Source organism: Gossypium hirsutum, chromosome A10 (genome assembly GCF_007990345.1).
Source record: "Gossypium hirsutum isolate 1008001.06 chromosome A10, Gossypium_hirsutum_v2.1, whole genome shotgun sequence".
Taxonomy (NCBI): Eukaryota; Viridiplantae; Streptophyta; class Magnoliopsida; order Malvales; family Malvaceae; genus Gossypium; species Gossypium hirsutum.
The window spans coordinates 97692364-97717419 of NC_053433.1; the positions used below are offsets into that span (position 1 = coordinate 97692364).

Here is a 25056-nt window from a genome sequence, read left to right on the forward strand (position 1 = left end):
ACACAGGCAGAGACACGGTTATGTGTCTCAACCGTGTGAAGGACACAGCCCAGGGACATGGACGTGTGCCCAGGGTATGTGAAGTCTGCACCTATTTTAGGAAAAATTATGAAATTTAAATTGCCCACACGGCCTAGCACACGGGCGTGTGACTTGATCGTGTGACCCTATTATGTTAATGATGTCATAAACAGAGAGTTACACGGGCTGAGGACATGGGCGTGTGACCCTCCAGAGCATGAAAATTTTCTAAGTGTTGGGAAAATTTCCAAAGTTCTCAGTTTAGTCCCGAACCGGTCCTAATATATGCTTTGAACCTCGTAGGCTTGTATTTTTGAAATGTTTCAAATTTGGGTGGAAATTCATGTCTCAGTTTTGAATGTTCAGTTGAGTTTAAGTCCTGTAATGCCTCGTACCCTATTTCAGCATCGGATACAGGTAAGGGGTGTTACACAATTTCACAGAAAACGGGCTGTTACAACTCTCCCCCTTTAGAAATTTTTGTCCTCGAAAATCTTACCATAGCTTCCTTGGGTTCCCACGTTGCCTCTTCAATATTGCGACGTTGCAAAAGAACCTTCACTAAAGCTACGCTTTTGTTTCTTAACTCTTTAATCTCTTGAGCCAAAATTCTGATCAGTTCTTCGCTATACAACATATCAGGCTGAATCTCAATCTCTGTCGGAGAAATTATAAGTGAAGGATATGATTGGTACCATCATAACACGGATACATGAAATAAATTATGGATTTTTTCTAGTTCTAACGGTAAAGTTAGTCGATATGCCATTGGCCCTATTCTCTCGATAATCTCGTACGACCCAATAAATCGCGGACTAAATTTCCCTTTGCGACCAAATCGAAGAATTTTCTTCCACGGTGATACTTTTACAAACACTCTGTCGCTAATTTGAAATTCGATATCTTTACATTTCAAATTCGCATATGACTTATGTCGATCTGAAGTTGCTTTCAAACTATCGCAAATTGCTTTTACTTTCTCTTCGGTCTCTCTGATCAAATCAACCCCATGAATCTTTTTCTCATTAAGCTTAGTTCAGTACAATGGAGTTCGGCATTTACGACCATATAAAGCTTCATACGGTGCCATCTTTATGCTCGATTGATAACTATTATTATATGCAAATTCAACCAATGGTAAATATTTTTCCCAGTTGCCTTCAAACTTTAAAACACAGCAACGAAGCATATCTTCGAGAATCTGAATCATTCTCTCAGATTGATCATTAGTTTGAGGATGAAAAGCAGTACTAAAATGTAATCGTGTACCTAAAGCCTCTCGCAATTTCTTCCAAAATCGTGACGTAAACCGCAGATCTCTATCCGAAATAATAGAAACTGGCACCCCATGCAATCTGACAATCACAGAGATGTACAATTAGCTAATCTATTAAGTGAAAAGTCTATACGCACCAGAATGAAATGTACAGTTTTCATTAAATTATCAACAACAACCCGAATAGCGTTTTTCTTTTTTTGAGATAGGGGTAACCCCGATACGAAATCCATCGTAACCCTATCCTATTTCCACTCAGGTATCATTCCTAGCTGTAGTAGTCCCGAAGGTACTTGATGTTCGGCTTTAACCTATTGACAAATCAAGTATCTCGACACAAATTCTGAAATGTCTCATTTCATACCTGACCACCAATACAACTGTTTTAAATCATTGTACATCTTTGTACTCCTCGGATGAATAGACAAGCTACCACTGTGTGCTTTGTGTAAAATTTTTTTGCATAAGCTCAGGATTCCTTAGCACACAAACTCTACTATGGAATAGCAAACAATCATCGGATCCGATCTGATATTCTGAATCAGTAGTCGACTCGCACTGTACTTTTTTAGCTTGCAGTTCATTATCACATTTTTTAGCTTCATAGATTTGCTGGAGAAACACTAGTTTAGCTTCATAGATAATGTCAATTGCGTGTTCATCGTCTGCAAAGCAAACAAAGATTTTCTACTCAAAGCATCTGCAACTTCATTCATTTTCTCTGAATGATAATGAATCACTAATTCATAGTCTTTCAATAATTCGAGCCATCTTCGTTGTCACAAATTCAAATCTTTCTGAGACGTCAAATACTTTAGGCTCTTTTGGTCAGTAAATATGCGACATTTTTTACCGAACAAATGATGTCACCAAATTTTCAATGCGAAAACAATAGAGACTAACTCTAAGTCATGCGTCGAGAATTCTTTTCATGTGGTTTTAACTGTCTGGAAGCATAAGCTATCACTTTGCCTTATTGCATTAAATCACATCCCAAACCATTAAATGACGTATCGCTGAAAGTCATAAATTCTTTAGCCGACTCAAGCTGAACTAAAATTGGTGCTTCAGTTAACAGTGCTTTCAACTGTTCAAAACTCTGTTGACATTTCTCAGACCACTCAAATTTCACATCTTTCTGTAACAATCGAGTCATTGGTGTAGCAATCATCAATAACCCTTTTACAAAATGCCGATAATAGCCAATTAATCCTAGAAAACTTCTAACCTCAAATACATTTCTTGGTGGTTTCCTGTCAACAACTGTTGAAATCTTACCCGGATCAAATCGGATGCCTTCCACTAAAATAATGTGTCCCCAAAATCCAACTTATCGGAGCCAAAACTCACATTTGCTAAATTTAACAAATAGTTGTTTATCTCGCAAAGTCTGCAATACAATTCTCAAAATGCTCGACATGCTCAGATTCGTCTCAAGAATAGATCAGAATGTCATCAATGAAAATACAACAAATCTATCCAAATACAGTCTAAATATTCGGTTCATCAAATCCATGAATACTGTAGGAGCGTTAGTTCATCTGAATGGCATAACAAGAAATTCATAATGTCCGTACTTGGTTCTGAATGTAATATACGGCACATCCGAATCTTTAACCCGTAACTGATAATAGCCAGATCGCTAGTCAATCTTTGAAAATATTGTTGCTCCTTTCAACTGATCGAACAAATCATTAGTTCTCGACAAAGGATACTTATTCTTAATTGTAACCTGGTTAAGCTGATGATAGTCGGTACATAGTCTTAACAATCCATCTTTCTTATTTACGAACAAAACTGGTGTACCCTAAGGCGAGTAACTCGATCATGCAAAACCTCTATCTATTAACCCTTACAACTAAGCTTTCAATTCTTTTAATTCTGTTGGAGCCATTCTGTACGGAGCTATCGATATTGGTGATGTTCCCGGTACTAACTCAATAGCAAATTCAACCTCTTTGATCGGTGGTAACTCGGGTAATTCCTCTAGAAACACATCTGGATATTCACAAACCACTGGTACTGATTCAATCTTTGATTCAAACACTTTTGTATCCAGTACATACGCAAGGTAACATTACAACCTTTTCTCACATATTTCTATGCTAGCATCTTTGATATCAGAACAGGAAACCCACTCGAATTATCAAATTCAATGCTTAGAGTTTCACTATTCTGACATTTTAACTTAATACTTTTTCATCTACAGTTTACAACAGCATCATGTAGAGTCAACCAATCCATACCCAAAATCACATCAAATTCTTCAAATGGTATAAGCATCAAATCAGCCGAAAAACAGTAACCTTGTGTCATCAAAGGGCAATTCTTGCAAACTTTATCAACTAGGACATACTTACCTAAGGGATTCAATACTTTAATCATGAGTTCAATGGACTCAACAGGTAAACTCTTACTAGACACTAGATTCATACAAACATATGAATGAATCGATTTGGGATCAATCAAAGAGATTACATTAGTGTTATAAAGAGAAAATGTACCGGTGATAACATCTAGTGCTGATGCATCTTCGCGAGCACGAATAGCATAGGATTTGGCTGGTACTCTAGCTTCTGATCTCACAGCAGAATCCTTTGTTGCACCTTTGCTACTAGTCATATTTTTAGTATTTCGAGGTGGTCTCCCTCTGGTAGGTGTATTACTCAGCCTTGTATTCAGAAATTTGTCTTTCTTAGGTAACTCGGGACAATCAAGAATAAAATGATCTTGCGACCCACATATGAAGCATGCTTTATATTTCATCCAAAAATCTCCAAATGTCGTCTTCCACATTGTTGACATTCAGATTTGTTGGTTTTAACACTACCAACACTCGATACTGAAGTGGTTAGAGATTTTGGACTCGTGTGTTGCTTTCCACGATCTCTATTGGAATACCCCACTAAAATATTCAAACAATTATAAGAATCCCTTGATTTCTTTGAAGAAGTATGATAGGGTTCACTCATTGACCTCTTTTTCGAATCTCTAGCCTCAAATCGACTCTTCTCTTTTCTTTGTTATGCTCATCGGCTTGCAAGCTCTATAGACCAAAACAACAAATTCTTTCAGTTCAAGAATCTCAACTAGAAGCTTAATGTCTTTATTCAACCCATGTTCGAATCGTTTACACATAATTTCTTTAGTGGAAATGCATTCTCAAGCATATTTACTCAGTCTCACAAATTCTCTTTCGTACTCGGTTACTGTCATACGACCCTGTTTCAATTCTAGAAATTCTTTGCACTTTTGATCAAGAAACTGCTAACTTATATATTTCTTTCTGAATTTAATCTAAAAGAATTCTCACATTATCCATTCTCTTGGCACCACAGATATTAAAGTGTTCCACCACTAGTATGTAGTATCTCTCAGAAGTGATACAACACATTTAACACATTCCGCTGGCGTAGAAGACAGTTCATCAAAAACTTGAATTGTATTCTCAAGCGAAAACTCAGTTCTCTCAGAATCATTATCAACTGTAGCTCTAAACTCTCCAGACCCGTACTTTCAAATTTTATCAACAAGCGACTTACTCATATGCAAAGATTCCGAACCTTGAGGAGCTACGGGAACCGGTTGGGTAATAGGTAGGGGTGGAAGTTGTTGAGTAGCTAGATTCATTCGGACAAACTCAGAGAACCACTCGTTCATCATTTGGAAGAAGGCTTCCTTGGCCTCTCCTCTATGACCCTCAAATACGGGTCTCGATTCAAACGGCGCTACTCCGTGAACGGAGGTTGGCGCATGACTTTCTACCTCATCAGAAACTGCTTGATTTGGATCCATTGTTATATGAAAACATGATTTAAAATTGTCAGGAGATATCATACTATATCATAGGTTATATATGGAATGTATATCTAAACTCACACATGCTATGTTAGTCCAAGAATCGACTAAACCGTGACTCTAATGCCAATAAATGAAACACCCCTAACCCGTATCTGTCACCTAAATAGGGTTACAGAGCATTACCAGACTTAATTCGTAAACAATCATACAATTCATACACATTTCTCAAATACAAACATAAGTCACTCAAGTACAATTCTATAGTCCCTAACACGAGCCCTTGAGGCCAAAAGCAAGCATTAGAAGTGGTTTGAGACTAAACCAAGAACTCAAAGAAATTTTGGAAAAACATTGACAATTTTCAAAGTACAGGGGACATACGCCCGTGTAGACAGACTATGTGTCTCACACATCTAAGGGACACGCCTCTATCATAGGCCGTGAAGACATTCAAAATGGGATCACATGGTCGTGTCCCAGCTCTAGTCCTACCCTGTGTAACTCACTGACTTGTATCACACGGCTAACCACACGCCCATCTGATTAGGCCGTGTACCTTTCGAAATGGACTCGCACACCCGTGTGCTAGGCCGTGTGAAAATTAAAGGGTATACTAACTTGTGCCACATGGCCAGGCCACATGCCCGTGGGCTAGGCTGTGTGAAGCTACTGACTTGATTTTTAAATAAGTACCAGGGGACACACGGCCGTGTCACTTGACTGTGTGTCACACACGGCTGAGACATATGCCCATGTGGACAAAAATAGGTCATTTTCCAAGCCATATTTCTCACCCAAAGTTGGATCAAAGTAAATACATCCAATAACATATGACCTAACCTCAATAAGCCTTTAAACCAACCACAATCAAGTCCAAACATGCTATACCAATACCAACAATAAACAATGCTCAAAATATCACAGTTGGGCATTCAAGATTATACCAATATCATATCCAAAAATCACCTAAATGGTCAATTTCATATATGCATATTCTTGCCTAATACTTAACATGTTAACACATTCTCAATTTCAACCATTTGCTACCATCAATAACAATTCTCAATAAGGCATTCATATAGCACTTATAAACCACATATCAAAGGGTCATTTATACATATATACATTTCAAAATATAAAACTATTTACAAGCCAATCCAAATGGCAAAAATTCATCAAGACATAAAGGCTACCTTAGCCAAAAGACCTATACATGCCATATAACCAAAATACACATAGTTCAAAAGTACTAAAACAACGACTGGATAGTGTGATGTGATCTCTGAGAACTTTCAATCCAAGCAAGCTTCAAAATTACTATAAAACACAAAAAAGTAAATAGAGTAAGCTAATAAGCTTAGTAAGCTCGTATGGCTAAAGCAAAACTTACCATTTAATCATAATTTAAAGAAATAAACATAGCATAATGCAATTGAACTTGAATCTAAAACCCTAATATATATTCAATCAAAATTTTAGACATGAACTCAGAATTCTCATAGATTCAATACTTATACAATTCATGAACATATCTGTATCAATTACATATCGATATCTTACTTTTTCATATCATCAATATACCCGTTGAACCATTAGGAATAATATCATATACTCGAGAATCTTGCACACTAAGTGCCAATACATGGTTGAAACCATCTCAATCTCATATCTCATATAAATGCTCACTTTTGAGCTATCACTGGTCTGCTCACACAAGCTAACGATCAAGGCGTAGCTACACGGTGCTGTCACACAAGTTGACAAGTAATCACAACACATGCCAGAAAACTCAACACTGGTAGAATGTACGGACCAACACCCAAAACATGGTAACCCCTGATGACATGTCATTCGTATCCTATCTATTCCTAAGGTTCAACCGGGATTTATACATTGTCGATAACTTGTCGAGAATTTCTGTGGTGTTGTATCATCACAATTATATCAATTAAGCGCTAAAATACATATAATTTAATGCTTATTAAACATACAAACTTACCAGGATCACAAAAATGACGAAATGGATCGACTAGTCCAATACTTTATCTTTCCCTCGTTTTAGATCCATACGAGGCTTAACTTAATCTAAATTAATCAAACTCAATCCATTTAGTATTCATTCTATTCAATTCAGCCCAAAATTCATATTATGGAAAAATTACTATTTTGCCCTTAAACATTTAACTTCTTTACAATTTAGTCCCTAAGCTCGTAAAATGGAATTTATTCAATTTTGTCCCTACCTAAGCCTAGCCAAATATTAAACATACTTATATCAGCCCATAAATTTCACATGTTCACACTTTTACCATACAATTTATCACATTTCTCAATTTAATCCCTAATTTGCAATTTCATTCAAAATCACTTAACAAATGTTGTTTATCTAACAACAACCATTCATTTTTTATCATCAAACATCAGAACGCATACACATTCATCAATGGAAAAATTCAAACGACTCAATATTTTTGCAAATTAGTCCCTGAACTAGCTAGATTAAGTTACAACGACTTAAAAAACATAGAAATAATTAAAAATGGGATCAAAATTTACTTACATGCAAGGAGGGAGCTTAGCCGAATGGATGAACCCTAACTATGGCTTTTTCTTCTCAAAATTTTGATGGTGATATCAACTAAAGAAGATGATACCTTTTATTTATGTTATTTTACTTAACTTATTTATTATTTACTAATTTAACCTTAGTAATTATCCTTTGAAAACATCTATTTAGTATCCATAAATGTCCACTCACCATAAAAAATGGTCTAATTACCACATAAGACCTCTACTTTAAGGTTCCATAGCTATTAAACACCTTTTGCTATTAGAAGACAACTTTTGCACTTTACGCGATTTAGTCCTTTTTATCGAATTAAGCTTTCAAACAGTAAAATTTCTTAACGAAGTTTTTATACAATCTTGCTATCATGTTGCAGACCTCAAAATAAAAATAACATAAATATTTTGACTTTAAATTTGTGGTCCTGAGACCACCGTTTTGATTTCACAAAAAATAGGCTGTTATAGTCCCGGTTTCGATAATCTCTGATAGAGATCCTTATTTCACTTCTCAATTCTAGAAGAAATTACATGAAGCTCTAGGTTCGAGATTGGACGTCAATATTGCGTTCCATCCTCAGATCAATGGCCAATCTGAGAAGGTGATTTGGATACTAAATGATATGCTTTGGAGCTGTATGATTGACTTTTGAGGTAGTTTGGAGTATTTTCTACCGTTAGTTGAGTTCGGTTACAATATTAGTTTCCAGTCTAGCATCTAGATGACACTTTATGAGACTTTGTATGGTCGTAAGTGCCGTAGTCTGCTATGTTGGATTGACTTGGGTGAACGATGGAATTTGGGTCCTGAGTTGGTTTCCAAGACTAAAGTTTAGATTAGACTGATTCAGGATCATCTGAAGATGGTTTTTGATAGGAAAAATTCTTGTGCAAATCTAAAAAGGAGGGATATTAAGTACTCTATGGGAGATTTCATATTCCTTAAGGTATTTCTGTAGAAGAAAATTCTGCGGTTCAGTCGTAAAGGCAAGTTAAGCCGTAGGTTCCTTAGGCCAATCAGATTTTGAAGTGTATGGGACCGATTGCTTATCAGTTAAAACTAACTCTAGAGTTAGACTGTATCTATGATGTGTTTCACATCTCGATGTTGAGGTGGTATCGGTCTGATCCATCTTACGTTGTCTCTGTTGAGGAGATCGAGGTTAGATTGGACTTGACATTTGAGGAGGAGTCAGTTCAAATTTTGGATTGAGATATTAAGGTTCTAAGGAGTAAGTCCATATTGTTTGTAAAGGTTTTGTGGCGGAATCATGGAATTGAGGAAGCCACGTGGGAACCTGACGACTCGATGCGTCAGCAGTGTCCTCATCTGTTGATCAGGTAAATTTCAAGGCCGACATTTCTTTTAGGGGTAGAGTTGTAATGCCTTGAATAATTTATTTTTGTTTCTGTAAATCCTGACATATATATGTATCTACTTCAGTGGTTAAGTGATTTTAGGGTGCGTTTGAGGTCTTGAGTTCAAGTCCCACTTTTGAGAAATTCTGTTATTTTTTATCCTAGCCTTATTCTTGCTGAGTAAGCTTTTGTTATATTGTTTTTAAACTCATATCAGAATGAGCTTGTTGGTTCGAGTGGTAAGGAGTTAGCTTGCTGGAGGTCTTGTGTTCTAATCCTCGTGCAAGTGTAGATGTTAATTTTTGTCTCGGTTGTTTGAGAAAGTTTGAATGGGTTTGGAAGTCTGTGTAAGTGGATGAGAGAGTGGGTAGTTGGGATTGAGTTCGTAAGAGATTATGCCTAAAATTAGAGGATTGTGGGATTTTATTTGATTTTAATTTTTAATTTTTGTTTTTATTATTTTTCTCTCTCTTCCCAAATTCCTTCTGACGTTAGTTTCTCGAATTTTCTAATGTTGTTTTTTCCCTTCTTTCCCATTTCTAACATTTTCCCACTTCTATGTAATTTTTTACTTTGTTCTTTTTCAATTCTGTTTGTGAACCTGTCATTCAATCGTGCTACTAGAATTGTCAGGTTCTTTAATTGGCTTGGTAAGTGGAACTTCGTTTGTCGTTAACGTTTTGTTTTGAGATGTTAGCGATGTTAAATGGTAGCCATTAATTGGTGATTAATCGATGAAATCTATGTTTAGGTGAAGGTTGTGAGGTGGAAAATTACACTTCAACGGCTTAGTACGCATTAGCGAGGGTTTATCATCGGTGGTGAGTTCTTGGGCATTATTGAATTTCTATCGTGAATTTGTATTTTAGTTGCTAAATCAGTGTTTGGGGTACTGGTTTTGAGGTTTGAAAGGGCTTGAGATTATTTTTGCATCAAAACCGTATTACGTTTGTACATAAAACACAAGAAAACGAGGTTCGAAAAAAAGCCAAAAGTTTGGTCTATCGACACCACACGGGCGTGTGGTTGGCCATGTGACTATCGAGGGTGAGGCCATGTGCGAGACACGACCGTGTGGCAGCAATTGTGTGGTCGTATGGGCCACAAGGGCTAGGTTAGGTTGGGCATGTGGGCTAAAATTCTAAAATTTTCCTTAGGGTCGCACGGGTCTTTCCGATCAACTGTGGACCTAATGTAAGGTCAGTAAGGGCTAATCAAACCTTTTTTCATGTGATCTGATATTTTGATAATCTGATCTGAGTAGGAAACTAATATGTATTTCTACTTATACTGTTTAAGTATGTATGTTATCAATATACGAGCATGTTAAGTATGTTAAATCTATTATTTTTGTATCTATATTCTGTATCTGTGTTTGGGGTAAGATTTGTATATCTAGAGGAAGTGATCTGTACAACGACCTTTTGCCTATATTCTGGCAGCTTGACTGCATATTATTTGTTATGTATCGCTTCCACACTATATGGTGTGTAGGGATGGGTGGGTGCTTTTAACCCCACATGGTGTGATCGGATGGACAGAGATGATGTGTAAAGGATGGGGGTAGGATTCTGTATATCTATTTGGGTTATCTGATTCTGATATCTGTATCTGCTAAGGACTTAGGTCTGTATCTGTATATGTTCTACATATAGGAATATTGTGTACATTTACATGTCTATCTTTGTTGGGTTACACACTGAGTTTATAAAAACTCACATCTGTTTATCTGTTCTGTACAGTTAACCTTTGGACGTAGGCGGGTAGGTGCGATGGAGGCTCAGCGGTGACCACTAGTTAAAATTGCCTATAAGATTTTAGTATTTTTTAAATCTTGGATTTATTTGAGAGTTTGTAATTTTTGAGACTCTCTGGACTATATGGTTTAAACTGTTGGTTTTGGTTTTGACTGTTTCTATCCTTCGTTGTTTGTCGAGATGATTCACGGAAACGATGATTTTACGCAAACGAAGGTTTTCCTGAAAACATGGTTTCTAAAATAAACGAATTTTAAAGATTTTCGCTGCAAATTATGCTTTGGCGAATGAATAGACTCACAACGGTTTCAGTAATAAACAAGTAAATGAACATACTTTGTAAAATTTGGACAATTTATAACAAGTAACTTAATAAGATTTTTGTCGAAATAAAAACCGTTTCAAAACCCTTCTTTGTAAATCTCTCAGATTCGGCCATAACATCTAGGTCGGGTTTGTGGTGTTACACTAGTATTCAAGATCGAATACGTAGAATATGATAAAGTATATGATATTTTCATGAGGGAGACTAAATACACGTTGTACTCTTTTTTTCCTTAACCGAGGCTTTGTCCCATTGGGCTTTCCTGGTAAGGTTTTTAATGAGGTAACATATTATGCGTATTATAGATATGTGTACTCTTTTTCTTTCGCTAAGATTTTTTTTTCTAAAAGAGTTTTTATCTTATTAAGGTTTTAACGAGGCACATTATCTACCAATGGACATCCAAGGGGAGTGCTATGAATATGTTATTAAGTGGATGCCCATGAATATCAAGATAATTTTTTATGTACTTTAAATTCTAATAGTTATTAAAAGTAGATCTCTACTTCATTTGTACTTCTTATGCTTATAAATAGAGACTTTGGAGAAACTTTATAAATATTCTGATTAATCAGTAAAATATGCTCTATTTTTGCTGTCTCATTCTCCTTGTTCTTTATTATTTGTCTTTTATTTTATAACAGAAATGTATATATCAATTAAAATATATAAATTTAATTTTATGGTTGATATTAGAAATAAATTTAAATGATTACTAATAAATATAAAAAAATAAGAAAATAAGAATTTTTTAAATAAAAAAATACATAATTTTCAAAATAAAAGTTTTACGTTTGAAAAGAATACACCATAGATGATGATGTGAAGTTAGTAATTATATAATTAGGATCTATATGTAAATGTATTGACAAAATTTTTAATTATAATGATATATTTAAAAATTAAGTTAAATTACAAAGATATATTTTAAAATTTTCTTTAATTTATCTAGTAAGAACAAATAGCATTAAAAAAAACAAAAATATTAGTAGAAAAACACCTTGAGAGAACATTAAAAAATATATAAGTTGTTATAAAATAATGAGAGATGGAGAGAATAAAGAACAAAGAAAATATGAAACAACAGAGAATGTACTTTATTGATAAAAAATGTGGTTACAATGCTTCATCAGAGTATCTATTTATAGGCATGAGAAGTATAAAAAAGTAAATATCTAATTCTAATAACTATTAGAATTTAAAGTATACCAAAACTTTATCTTGATCATGATGGACATCCACTTAATAAGATATTTATAACACTCCCCCTTCGATGTTCATTAGTAGATAATGTGCCTCATTAAAACCTTATTAGGAAAAACCCTGTAGAATAAAAACCTAACAAGGGAAAAAGAGTACATAATCTATAATACACATAATATGTTGCCTCATTAAAAACCTTACTAGGAAAACCCAATGAGACAAAACCTCAGTTAAGGAAAAAAGAGTACAACTCGTATTTACTCCCCCTCATGAAAACATCACATACTTTCTCTTATTCTGCGTATTCAATCTTGAATACTAGTTTTTCAAATGACTATTTGAATGTATTTGCTAAACATTTATATTACCATTCTTTTCAAAGTCATGAGTAAGGGAAAATTTTGGGGAAATATATTTTGATTTCTTCAGGAGATTCAACAAAAATCATAACAAACTTTAATCATGATTCTTTTATAAAAACACAAATAGGTATTTTGGATCATTTTATTATCCTCTTCAACTACTATTCACTAAGTCAAATTTACCATATATATTCAAATTATTTCAATTCATATAAATGAATAATTTCTCGAGAATTTCAATATACTTCAAGCATCCAAAACCCTTCAAAGATTTTACTATAAATTTTACTATATAGTTATTTATAAAAGGTTGTAACAATAGCCATTAGACGTAAGTTAAAAATTTTATGAATTTTCAATTTAATAATATATCTAAAGGTTATTGCATCCACCACAAAAGAATATTATATCTTTTCATAATCAATGCCAGGACTTAGCGAAATACTTCATATTTTTATCATGCTTTTACAAAACTACTTCAATTGCACCCTTATTGGCTTTATACCTTTAGATATTTGGACTACTGGTCCAAAAACTCCATGAATTTAATTGTACTTGAGTTGCGTCTTTCTACTTTGATCAATTTATTCTATATCTATATTTCTCAATAGATTTATTCAAGATCCTCATTTTATTTCATTATTTCAATAATAATATTGCATGCAAAATCATTGTTGACCACTTTTATTATTCGGTGCCACATTTTCTTGAATTGACATAACTTATCGATATATCTTATTTTCATTATTTTAAAATTCAATTTCAGGTACTTGAATCTATTCTGGACTGTTACTTACTAGTTATGTCTTGGGTCTCTTCTAGGGCACCTGCCTCCACTATATGACCATTTAGAAGAATTTTCCATCTTTGGAACCGATCAATCTATATAACACTTCGTTATTTTTATTAAGTTTGTAAATACATCTAATAGTTAACTTGTAATGAGTTATCCTTATTGAACTTCTGGTTCAAATTACTCTCCCCCTAACTCATTATAAGTTATTATTTCTCCCCCCTAATGTTGGGAAAACTAACAACTCATGTCATAATTAAATCTCGAATTAGTAGCTTAAAAATATTATAATGAGACTCATATAAATATGAATTCCCAATCTCTTATTATGAACCATCTTTGTGCGTTGTGGTGGAGCAGTTGGAACATATACCGCACATCCAAAAATTTTAAGATGGAAAATATTTGGCTCTTAACCAAAAATCAATTGTAATGGGGAGTATTTATAATTTATTGGCTTGATGCGTACAATATGTAAATCAATACAAGCATGAATCTCATGCTGAAATAGAAAGTTTTGTTTTCATAAGTAATGATTTAGCTATTAGTTAGAGGCATTTGATACATAATTCAGCTAAATCATTTTGTGTGTGAACATGAGTTATAAGATGTTCAACTTTTATCCCAATTGATATGCAATAAATATTGAAAACTTGGGATGTAAACTCACCAACATTAGCAAGATGAATTGTTTTAACTGCATAATCTGAAATTAATCATTTAAATAAACAATCTTGCAAACGACGGGTTGCGAGTAGATAACACATATGTGATTATTTTGTATATGCATCTACCAAAATCATATAATATCAAAACTATCCACATGGTGGACTAATTGGCCCATATTCATTTCAGAAATGCAAGACATTAAATCTCAACTTTAGCTAGTGAGTTTCTAATAATCAATTTTCATTGAGAACAAACAACAAATGAGAATTCTTTAAATTAAAGAATCTTCTGGTTCTTTAATTGAATGTCCATATGAATTCTCAATTAATTTTCGCATCATATATGATCCAGGATGGTCTAACTGGTCATACCAAGTAGTAAACACATTTGTATTAGTAAACTTCTGGTTTATTTTAACATATGTTCAATTGTACTAAATTGTCACAAATTGATAATTTTATTATCATTATTTTTAATTTGTAACCACATATAAGTGCTATTGTGACTTTTACTACTGGAAATGTCTAAAGTAATGTGAAGTCTATAATGCCACCAAGTCAATAAAGATAATTTCCAAATAATTGTATGCAATATTCGCTTAAGGGAATATGCCAAAATCTTCAAATGCCCAAAAATCTATTAATAGTAAACTTTGAGAGTGGATCTTATTTTCCAGGTGTACAACAGTTACATAACCAATGACTTTATACATAAGTTTTCTCTCTTACAAGTTCTCATCAGTAATATTTTACTACGTAATTTTAATTGAGAACTTATTTTGAATACTGTAGAGTTATACTCACAGTTTTTTTTTTAAAAACTTGCAACTTTAGGAGCATCCATAATAAGCTTTAAATAGAATTATCATATTCTATTGCTCATAAGTAGATCTTTCATGGCCAAATATTTTGCTTTCAACCCTTTAATAGGGATGATGACAAAAGAATATCACAAATATTTAAATTAGTAACTCAATCCCCTTTATTTATTCATATGAAATATAATATTTTCCTCATTCACAATCTTAATAAGATATCCATTATAAATATCTTTTAAAACCAACGAATTAACCATCACAAGATATTAATATATTAGCTCTTCTAGAGCTTTCGACTAATTTTGTACTATCAAATATTGAAATAATATTTGTTTGTTTTAGTACCAAATAGGATAAATATTTTCTATCTATAATGATAGAATTTATTACTACATTTTCATATCTTCCTCAAAGAATATTAACAGAAACAAAATATTTGGGCATATGCCACATATGTTGCCAATAATATTTCATATCACATATTGGTAACATAAGTTATCTTTACCCTTTAAAGAGTTATTTTGAGAACTCTCATTGTTCTCTTATTTATTACTATATTCCCACTTTTAGTGATCCATGAGTATATCTTTTATTTTCTTTATGTTTACATTCACTTCGGGGAATGCAACATATCTAGTAAGACGGACTTATAAACATCCCAATAGATTCTTTATTTCATAATCACCATCGCAAACATGTATGAATTTTAAATTAAAATCTATCTATTCATGTTTTCATGATTAGTCTCCAATTATAATAAATATAATATAATAAATAAATCATAGTAAAATATACCTAAAGATCTTTAACATCATTGTCATCACCTTGTAACAGTCCAATTTTGGGCTTAGTAAAAATAGTGGTTTTGAGACCACAGTCTGGAGTCGGAGAAATTATTTTGAAATTATTTTATGTGTTGTGGCATAATTATATGAGTGCATGAAAATTTTGGTGGATTAATTTTAGCGATTGCATGCTTAATTGTGAAAAATGACTAAATCGCATAAAGTGCAAAAGTCCTATTTTGATAGCTAAGGGTGTCAAATAGCTAGAGAACCAAAATTGGGGGTCTTTAAAGGGCAAATAGACCCTTAAAATAGAGATGGCCGGCCATAGGGACAAAAGGGATGAGAAAGTCAAAGTTAGGTGGCCTAAATTGATTAAAATAAAACCTAAGAAAAAGGCTATCATCTTTTTTGTTTTGGCTCTTCTTCTCTGTCGATTTTCCTCCAAGAAAATGGCCATGGGAGTTTAAAAAATTTCAGCAACTTAAAGCCTTTGCAAGTAAGTGATTTTGAGGGCTTTTCTTGAATATTTTTGTACTTTTGAGATCCTTGTAGCATGAGCTTTCTGACAAGGGGGCTATTTTGCAAAATATAGGGTTTTTCCATGATAATAGATATGTTTATTTCTGAAATTTTATGGAAGAATATGAGTTATGGTTGTGAAATAAACAAATTTTGTGAAGTAGTTTTCATGAAAACCCTAACTAATGACCATTTTGCATAAGTTGTAAAATAGGTAATAAATGTGTGAATGTTTGAATTTATGAGTTGCTATAAGTATGAAATAGGTTTGGCTAGGCTTGGTTAATGTGAAAATTTGATAAAAATCGATTTACGAGCCCAAGGAAAAAATTGTAATTTTGTAAAATTCTAAGGGCAAAATGGTCAATTTTTCCAAATTATGTATTGTTGATGTTTTTATTAATATGGTGGTTAAATGAGTGAAATTTTATCATTCTAGACCAAGAAAGACGGAGCCTGAACCTAGACTGGGGGAAGACCAAACTAGTAGAGTGATTCAAACTAGCCGTCTACTTTTGTATACCGAGGTAAGTTTTATGTCAATAATGCAACTATATTGTTATGATGTATGATTGAATTAATATTGCATAAATTGTGATGATTGTGAATATAAGAATGCATGTAGAGAAATTAATGTAGTAAAGATTTTCGGTCGAACATTTGGAATAGATTTGGATATTCAAATCATGACATTGGGTGGTAGGTGAGCCAGTGTAAGACATGTCCGGTATATGAATCGGCCACATCATAAGTGTCAGTGTAATACATGTCTGGGACATGCATCGACATTGAGACGAGAGCTAATGTAAGACATGTCTAGGACATGCATCGACCTTGGGATATACAAGCTAGTATAAGACCTGTATGGGACATGGCGTCAACTTGTTGTGTGTCAATGTAAGACCTGTCTGGGACATGGCATCGACACTGTTAGATGAGAGCCAATGTAAGACCTGTCTGGGACATGAAATCGGCCTCGATATATGAAAGTCAGAGTAAGACCTGTTTGGAACATGGCATCGACTTTAATGTGCTGGCCAGTGTATGACCATGTCTACGATATGGTGTCAGCATTTTATACCATGTTCAGGCTATTGAGTATCCAGTAGTATTCCGAATGGTTCAACGAAAGATTTATGATATATATCGAATTGAGAAAAGTTATGACCATGTGGCAAGTGGTACAGGCACCTGTTTGAAATGTATGAGATATGGGCTCAATATATGCCATATGAATTGTATTGGATGGTGATGAGTAAGTTGTGCTTATATCTACTTATGGTATTCATGAACAAGCTATGAAAGGTTATGAGTATATTGTTCAATGATAATTAGTTGATGTTTATTTTCATGCAACTTACTAAGCTTTATTCTTACCCCATTTTCTTATAGTGCTGCCAAAGTAGCTCGTAAATCATCGCCTATGTCGGAAAAGCCAGTCACACTATCATTTTGAAGCACTTAGTATAGTTAGTTCCTTTATTTTGATTATGGCATGCATAGGATCCTTTGATTTTGTTAAAGTGTCATATTATTTTGGGGCCAAATGTGTTGGCTTAATTTAGTACTTGACTCATATTGTATAAGGCCATGAATAATGGTTAATATTGAAAGTTGTTTTATGAATGCAAGAAAGTCTTTCATGAATGTGAAAATTGTTAGCATAGTCGTGTATGTATGAAATGCATATAGGCCTTAGTTATGGTTGTTTGGTTGAGAAATCATGTTGAGATAGACTTGGGGATGATAGATTGTGTTTCAGGGTATCAAGGAGCTTGGTAGATAGCCCTATATCATCCACTCGGGTAGACACACAAGCATGTGTCTAGGCCGTATGTGACACACGATCAGCCCTATGGGGTGTTGATCGACCGTGTGTCCCTTGCACCTTGAATTTGCAAGTCAGTATGCATGGTAGTAAAAACACAGGCAGAGACACGGCCGTGTGTCTCAGTCGTGTGGAGGACACGGCCTCTGGCCACGGGCGTGTGCCTTGGCCGTGTGCCCCTAAATTGTTCCTGACGTCAGAAATAGAATGTCAAGATTTTTAGACACGGGCTAGAGCACTGGTGTGTAATGGCCATGTGAGGGACACGAGCCATAGACACGGGCGTGTGTCAGGCCGCGTGAAATCCCCTGTAGGTTTGAATTTAGAATTTAATTCACACGGGATCGGGGCACGGGCGTGTCCCCTTGTGCTTAGGCCGTATGAACCACAAGGGCCTTTAGCACGACCATGTCATAATGGCCACAAGAACGTGTTGCCTTTCCACACAGACGTGTGCCTTGCTTCAAGTGACATTTTTCAAAGTTTTCAAAGAGTTGGGATTAATCCCGGATTATTTCCAAAACATGATTTGGGCCTCATAGGCCCATATTAAGAACTTTTAGATTAAAAGAGAAAAGTTTTAAGTTTGACCTAGTTTTCATATCTCAGAGATGATTGCATGCATGCGGTTAAGTCAGGTAATGCCTCATGCCCAGTCCCTGCCTCGGACTCGGGTAAGGGTGTTACACACCTTGACCATTATCACGAGCATCCATTCTGAGATTGAATCTTTCAACATCCTGAAGATTGATTTGTGGGACAACTTCGAATGATTTTGAAAAAATAGAGAATTATCGTGCTGATAACATGTTATAAAATAAAGAGAGATGGAGAGAATAAAGAACAAAGAAAATATGAAAGCAATAGAGAATGTACTTTATTGATCAAAAAGGGTGGTTACAATGCTTCATCAGAGTTTCTATTTATAGGCATAAGAAGAATAAAAGAAGTAGAGATCTAATTCTAATAACTATTAGAATACCAAAACTTTATCTTGATCATGGACATCTACTTAATAAGATATTCATAACATAAATAAATTATTGAAACATTAAAAATTTCATTTTAGTTAAAACATAAAAGTAAAGAAATTACTCAATAGTAAATTTGGAAAATGAAAGGTATAAGTAGGAAAAAAAAAGGACATTTTTAAAATGAAAGTTGTAAGTTGAAAAAAGTTTAGTATCTTTAGAGTTAATGGTATGGGTAATTAAAGTTAAAAATAATTATGATTTATAATTTTGATAGATTTATGATTTTTAGAACTAAAAGGTAATAAATGTTAAGTTATAATATAATATTTATTTATTACAACAAAAAAGCCCTAAGACGATATTTTTGGGCCGACACTTTCTTAAGTGTCAGGATAGACTTGCTAATATATGCTTTGACCAACTCTTGGTATAAGGGTCGGAATATGCATGCCTAAGGCAACGTTTAAATAAATGTCGATTTTGTCCAACACTATATCGATTTTTGTTATACCTTTCTCAACTATATAAAAGTATTGCCATATGAAAAACCCTAAAACGACTCTTTTTGGACTATGCCGACCCTTTTTTGGGTTGTTTAAATTTATACTTTTAAGCAAATTTTTTGGGTATTGGCAAAATCTAATTATATCCAGACTTTTTAGGAAGAGTTGAAAAAATATTAACCTATCCTAACTTTTTTTTTTCGTTGACAAATACTTTATCTAAGCTAACTTTTATTGTGATGCCTTTGTCTGCTTATGATTTATCCCAACCTTTTTTTCATCTATGCCATATTAACTATCATTTTGTCCAAAATTTCATTGTGTTGCCACGTGTGTATATATTTTTACACATCATTAAATTAATTTTCCAAAAAAGTCATTTTACATTATTTTAAATTAGTTGTTGTTTAACGACCCATAGAGGTAATATCCCTAAATTAGTTATTATTTAAGGAGCATAGATACCTTTCTCAATGCAAAGAGCTATTTCAATCTATTGTATTTTTCTTTTCTTTTGATGGAAAGGTTAAATTGGATCATATTAGAAACAGTCTAGAATGTTGTGAGTTAAAATATTCCTTCAATTTAGTTTTCTTTTATAATCCATAAGCAAAAATCTTTGTTGTCTTGGCAGTGATTTGTTATTTTCTATGTTTGCAATGCCATATTGTTTATGATTTATGAGATTAATTTGTTTAAAATAGTTATTTTCATTATGATCTAGTTGTATTTTCTAACTCATTTAAATAGAAAAATTACATTGTTATTTTGGTATTTGTTAATGCAGTTGAATTTCAGACTAGAGGACCTGATGATGAGGATTTCAGTTCAGACAATGATGAATGAGGCCTACTGCATATTATATGTGTATATATATGTTTGCAACACATTCACTGAATATAATTACCAAGTGATGTAATGGACAACAAGCTAACAACATGTTGTCAATGTGTTGACTGCTTATATTAGGATTTTGTATATAAACTAGTAAGTGCATTATTCAATAGTAATTTTGTATTAATATGACCAATTTATGTTAATTAACTGTTCAATATTAATATCGTCTCAAACTTGTCCAAACCCAACACATACAAATTTGCTCATATTTCGCCAAAATAGGCTCTTCAAAAGTCAAGAAAAAAATTCGTAAAAATCATAAGACTTGAGCCAATTATGTAAGGTGTGGGCGCAGACAAGGTCTATCCCAACCTTTTTAAGGTTGGCATATCCCAACTCTTTAAAATTCGGTATATGAATGCTTTATTCTAACCTTTTTTGGCTCGCCTATTTCCTCCTATCCCAACTTTTTTTAAAGGTTGACCTTGACTACGTATTTGCCAACCCTTCAATAAAGGTCAGCTTATGTTGGATTATGCTGACATTTTTTCAAAAGCGTCGCGGCATCTATGCCAACTGTATTAAAAACAACATTTTCGGAAGCGTCAGGATGACTATGCCAACCTTTTTTGCGTCGTCCTATGTATCAAAATAGTGTTGCGGTAGGCCTGTTTTGTTGTAGTGAATATAACCTAATAGATAATGAAAAAATAAATAAAAATTGATAAAAATTTTGAATAAAAATAGAAAAATTATTTGATACAAGTGTTTTAGACTTCACAAGTGGGTCAAGGGTTTGACAAGTGTATTATAAGATATAGTAAAAAAAACAAGTAATTACATAAATAAATATGACTCTTGTCATACTCTCAACCGGCTTATAAAGTCTGAAGAACTCTACTAGCGGTGTATCAAATAATTACCCATTCTAATAATTTAATTATAGATAATAAAACTTTGATTTTAAATATTAAATTTAATTATTTAACTAGATTGTTTTTACTAATTTGATTATTCAAATTTATTTTTTGCATTATATTATTTAAGATAGTTAAATATATAATAATTATTTATAAAGTTATTTGAAAACAATGATAAAATCTAATGAATAGATAAATTACGAAATTTATAAAATACTTCTTTTAAAAAAATCATATTCCATTTTTAAAATATTTTATGTTAAAATTAAAATTTAAAATAGATAATGGTATATATAATATAAATAAATATTTAAGTTAAACCAAATGGATAAATTGTCTAATTAATTTTTATTTAAATAATATTTATCCAAAATTTAAAAATTATTATTATCTAAATAAATATTTAACATGATATAAATATATAAAAAATATTTTTAAGTTATTTGAAAATAATGATAAAATAGATCAATTATGTAATTTTAAAAAAAAGTGAGAACTAATTTTAAAAGTTTTTATGTTAAAATTAAAAATTAAAATAGATAATAAATATTTAAGTTAAATCATATAGATAAATTATCTAATTAGTTTTTATTTAGATAAATATTTATTTAAGTACAAAAAAAGAAAAGAAAGAATAGATACACCGGTTGTTGCAATGTTATATATGATATTTTGATTTGATTCAATTTTTAAAAATCATTAACAACATTATTAAATTAGCACCATTTTAGGTCTGATATATTGCATCCACAAACTATTATATTAATTCAATATAAAAATAAATAAATATATTCATTTATTTAAATGTGTACAATTAAATAAAAATCAAAATTTTTCTATACATAAGAACAATAATTTAAATTTTATGTATATATTACATCAAATTAATTATAATTTAAACATCAAATTAATTATAATTTAAACATGAAATTACAAATTAAAACAAAGTTAATATATAAATTTAATATTTATTCCATAATCAAGATATCCTAACATAATAATGAAGTTATATATAATATCGTGGCATCTGGGTACATATCTTACACTTGTAATTCCTTTATTTCTTCGCTAAAACTTATATGATAAAAATTAAATATACTAAACAGGTGACAGTTAAATTGTAATTTGTATGATGAGTTACAGACATTACTTTCACTGATAATTTTTGAAAGATGCAGCGAAAGCTTTATTTTTTAAAATAAATCAATATAAAAGTGCGGATGCCTGTGACTCCAAAAGAAACTTACAGGTTGGCATGAAGTAAATTTCCCTAAGTATAAGATAAAAGGTCATATGTTTGATAGTATCTACAATCCAGGCATCATGCCAGGAGTGTAGGGCACCCCAGACCTGGAGATCCATTCATCAACGTGTAAGAAATCGTGAGGTGTGTACAACTTGGCATGTTCTTCGTTGAAAGTCTTGAGACCTCTCCATTTAACTCTCTTGGACGTGTCTGCACCAGGTCCCCTGTTGTTAAACTCCGAATACACCAAAGTGTCAAGAGCAAAGCTGCCGTTCCACGGCAACCAGCCCTCGGGGGCAATGATGTCGTCGATATGAGATTGCATAATGATGGTCCTGGAGAACTCCTTCCATGGCCGACCAAGGTACGCCTTGTTCTTGTTTTTCACTGACATGTATTTTGGCTCACCAGTGAAGGTGCAGTTGTGGATGATCATGCCGGTGACCTCACGACGTTCGGACCTTCCTTGAGCAGTGACGATGCATTTTTGGTTAGACATCGGCTTCCTCACGATGATTCTGCAGTTTTGTAAGACCGCAGCCGAGTCGCCGAAGATGAAGTCAATGGTTCCACTTATGATGCATTCCCTATAGAACTGGCGATGGCTGTGGACGTACAGGGTGTCTTGGTAGCCAGCAATCTTGCAGTGGTAGAAGATGGATTGATCGCTTTGGACTCGAAGTGCGACGGCTTGGTGCTTCTTGGCTCCAGCAGTGTTGCGGATTCCAATGTTCTTGGCCATGAATTTTTCACCAATAACAGCTGCAAGCAAGGGTTCAAAAGCAAATCGAAGAAAATGAAAGTCTGAGCAAAATAGGAATAGGATATCAAAGTGTTATACATAGAGTACTTGCCAACTGTTGCAGTCCTGAAGGTGTTAACTCCATCAACGTAGTTCAATTTACCAGTGATGATGGTTTTTTCTGGGCCATCTCCGATGAACACGACGTTTTTCATCTCCTTGGTGACGATAACTTGCTCTTTATAGACGCCCTTTTTAATGTAAATAACAAATGGAGTGGTACCACGCTTAGGGATTTCTTTCAATGCATCGTTGATGGTTCCATATTTGCCACTCTTATCCTTGGCAACAACAACATTCGGTTTAAGGTCGAATTTTGAACTATATTCAAGGAGGTTCCGTTGGGTTGAGCTGACCCATGAAGGGAATCCACCTTGATCATGAGACAAGAGCCTGCGTACGACGCCTTGAGTGGCACCTGAAAGGTGGAGTTTCTTGATAGATAAATCCAACTCAGAAACCATGGCCAAAGCATTGCTACTAAGCTCCTGAGCAGTCTTCAAAAGTGCCCTCATTTTTTCCCCGCTTTCACCTCTTGTTTTAATGAATCCATCCAAGCAAGTTTGCTGGTATGTGATGGAACCAGCCAGCCAAATCTTGAGGTTTTCCACGTATTCCTCGTATTTGTTCACATCGAATTCCCCCATTTGCTTGAAAGAGTTGTTAAGATCATCAATGGCGTACCCCATGAGCTCATGGCAATTCTCAAGAGCCTGCTTAGCCCTTGGGCGGCCCTTCACCAACTCCTTCAAGGTCGTAGAGTTGGCGATTACCGTTTCAATCTCGGTCATGGCAGCTTGGAAACCCATCCTAATAAGCTCCTTGGGATCAGTGGTGTTGGCATTTGAGAGACTATTTTCACATGATTGTTGGTAATCAGTGGGTTGGCAAAGCTCTTTGATTGCCTTGCTCGCACTCTTTACTTCGCCCGAATCACCATCGCTCTTCCCACTTTGGGTGACACCAACCGTCACCGCTACCACCACCGCAACCAGCAGAACGGAACAAATACTGATAACTGCAATGTTGTTCGCCATGCTCAAGCAGATAATCTCACGCTGGCTACTATTAAAAAAGAAAAAGAAAAAGAAGAAAAACCCTATACGTAAACCAAGATTTACGTAAATGAAAAAACTTAAACCGAGCGGCTGGGGCACTTTTTGGGGTTGCCCCTTGGGCTCTAGTTTTGAAGAACCTCTCCTCCAATGGAGATTTTATACAAAAGGAGGAAATGAAGGGAAGTTTTGAACATGAACCATTAAGTAAATAGCTAATTTCTGTTAAGAAACTGAAGGATGGAGAGAGGTTGTATTATAATTATATTATCTTCTAAAAAGTTATGGTGTGTTACCTTCTTTCCTACTAAAATCTAGGGCTTCGTTAGGAATATGGTGACCATTGTCTGAAATAGTTCGTGAGGGTTATGTTTGCATCCAATTTTAAGCCTTTTGCTAAAGGATCTAAAACTCGGTTTAACGCTTACTAAATGGACCTTTAACCGACTTCTAATATTAGTATCTTCTTTTTAACTTCTTTGTCTTTCTTTAAACCGCATTAATTAAACTAGAAATTATAATACAGTTATGTTAAAAATAATATAAAAATAATAATACATAATATTAAAAACTAATAATACAATTCATAAAGAAATTTTCAGACCAATTACAAACCATAATGTATTAAGATAATGT

General features: G+C 33.7%; 1 protein-coding gene across 1 annotated transcript; it reads right to left on the bottom strand.

Annotated features, from left to right (window-relative positions):
* Positions 1-22265: 22265 nt before the first annotated feature.
* Positions 22266-24548, bottom strand: LOC107896703 (probable pectinesterase/pectinesterase inhibitor 21). Its single transcript, XM_016821934.2, has 2 exons — positions 23418-24548; positions 22266-23325 (listed from the first exon to the last, which is right to left on the bottom strand). Exons 1-2 carry the CDS (start codon positions 24400-24402, stop codon positions 22625-22627), a joined length of 1686 nt encoding a protein of 561 aa, XP_016677423.1. The 5' UTR covers positions 24403-24548; the 3' UTR covers positions 22266-22624.
* Positions 24549-25056: the final 508 nt, after the last annotated feature.

Excerpts from the sequence above, each read along its gene's own strand:
- LOC107896703 (XM_016821934.2), bottom strand. The coding sequence starts at position 24,402 with ATGGCGAACAACATTGCAGTTATCAGTATTTGTTCCGTTCTGCTGGTT. Across the intron at positions 23,326-23,417 it reads CTTCAGGACTGCAACAGTTG|CTGTTATTGGTGAAAAATTC; the intron begins GCAAGTACTCTA and ends CCTTGCTTGCAG.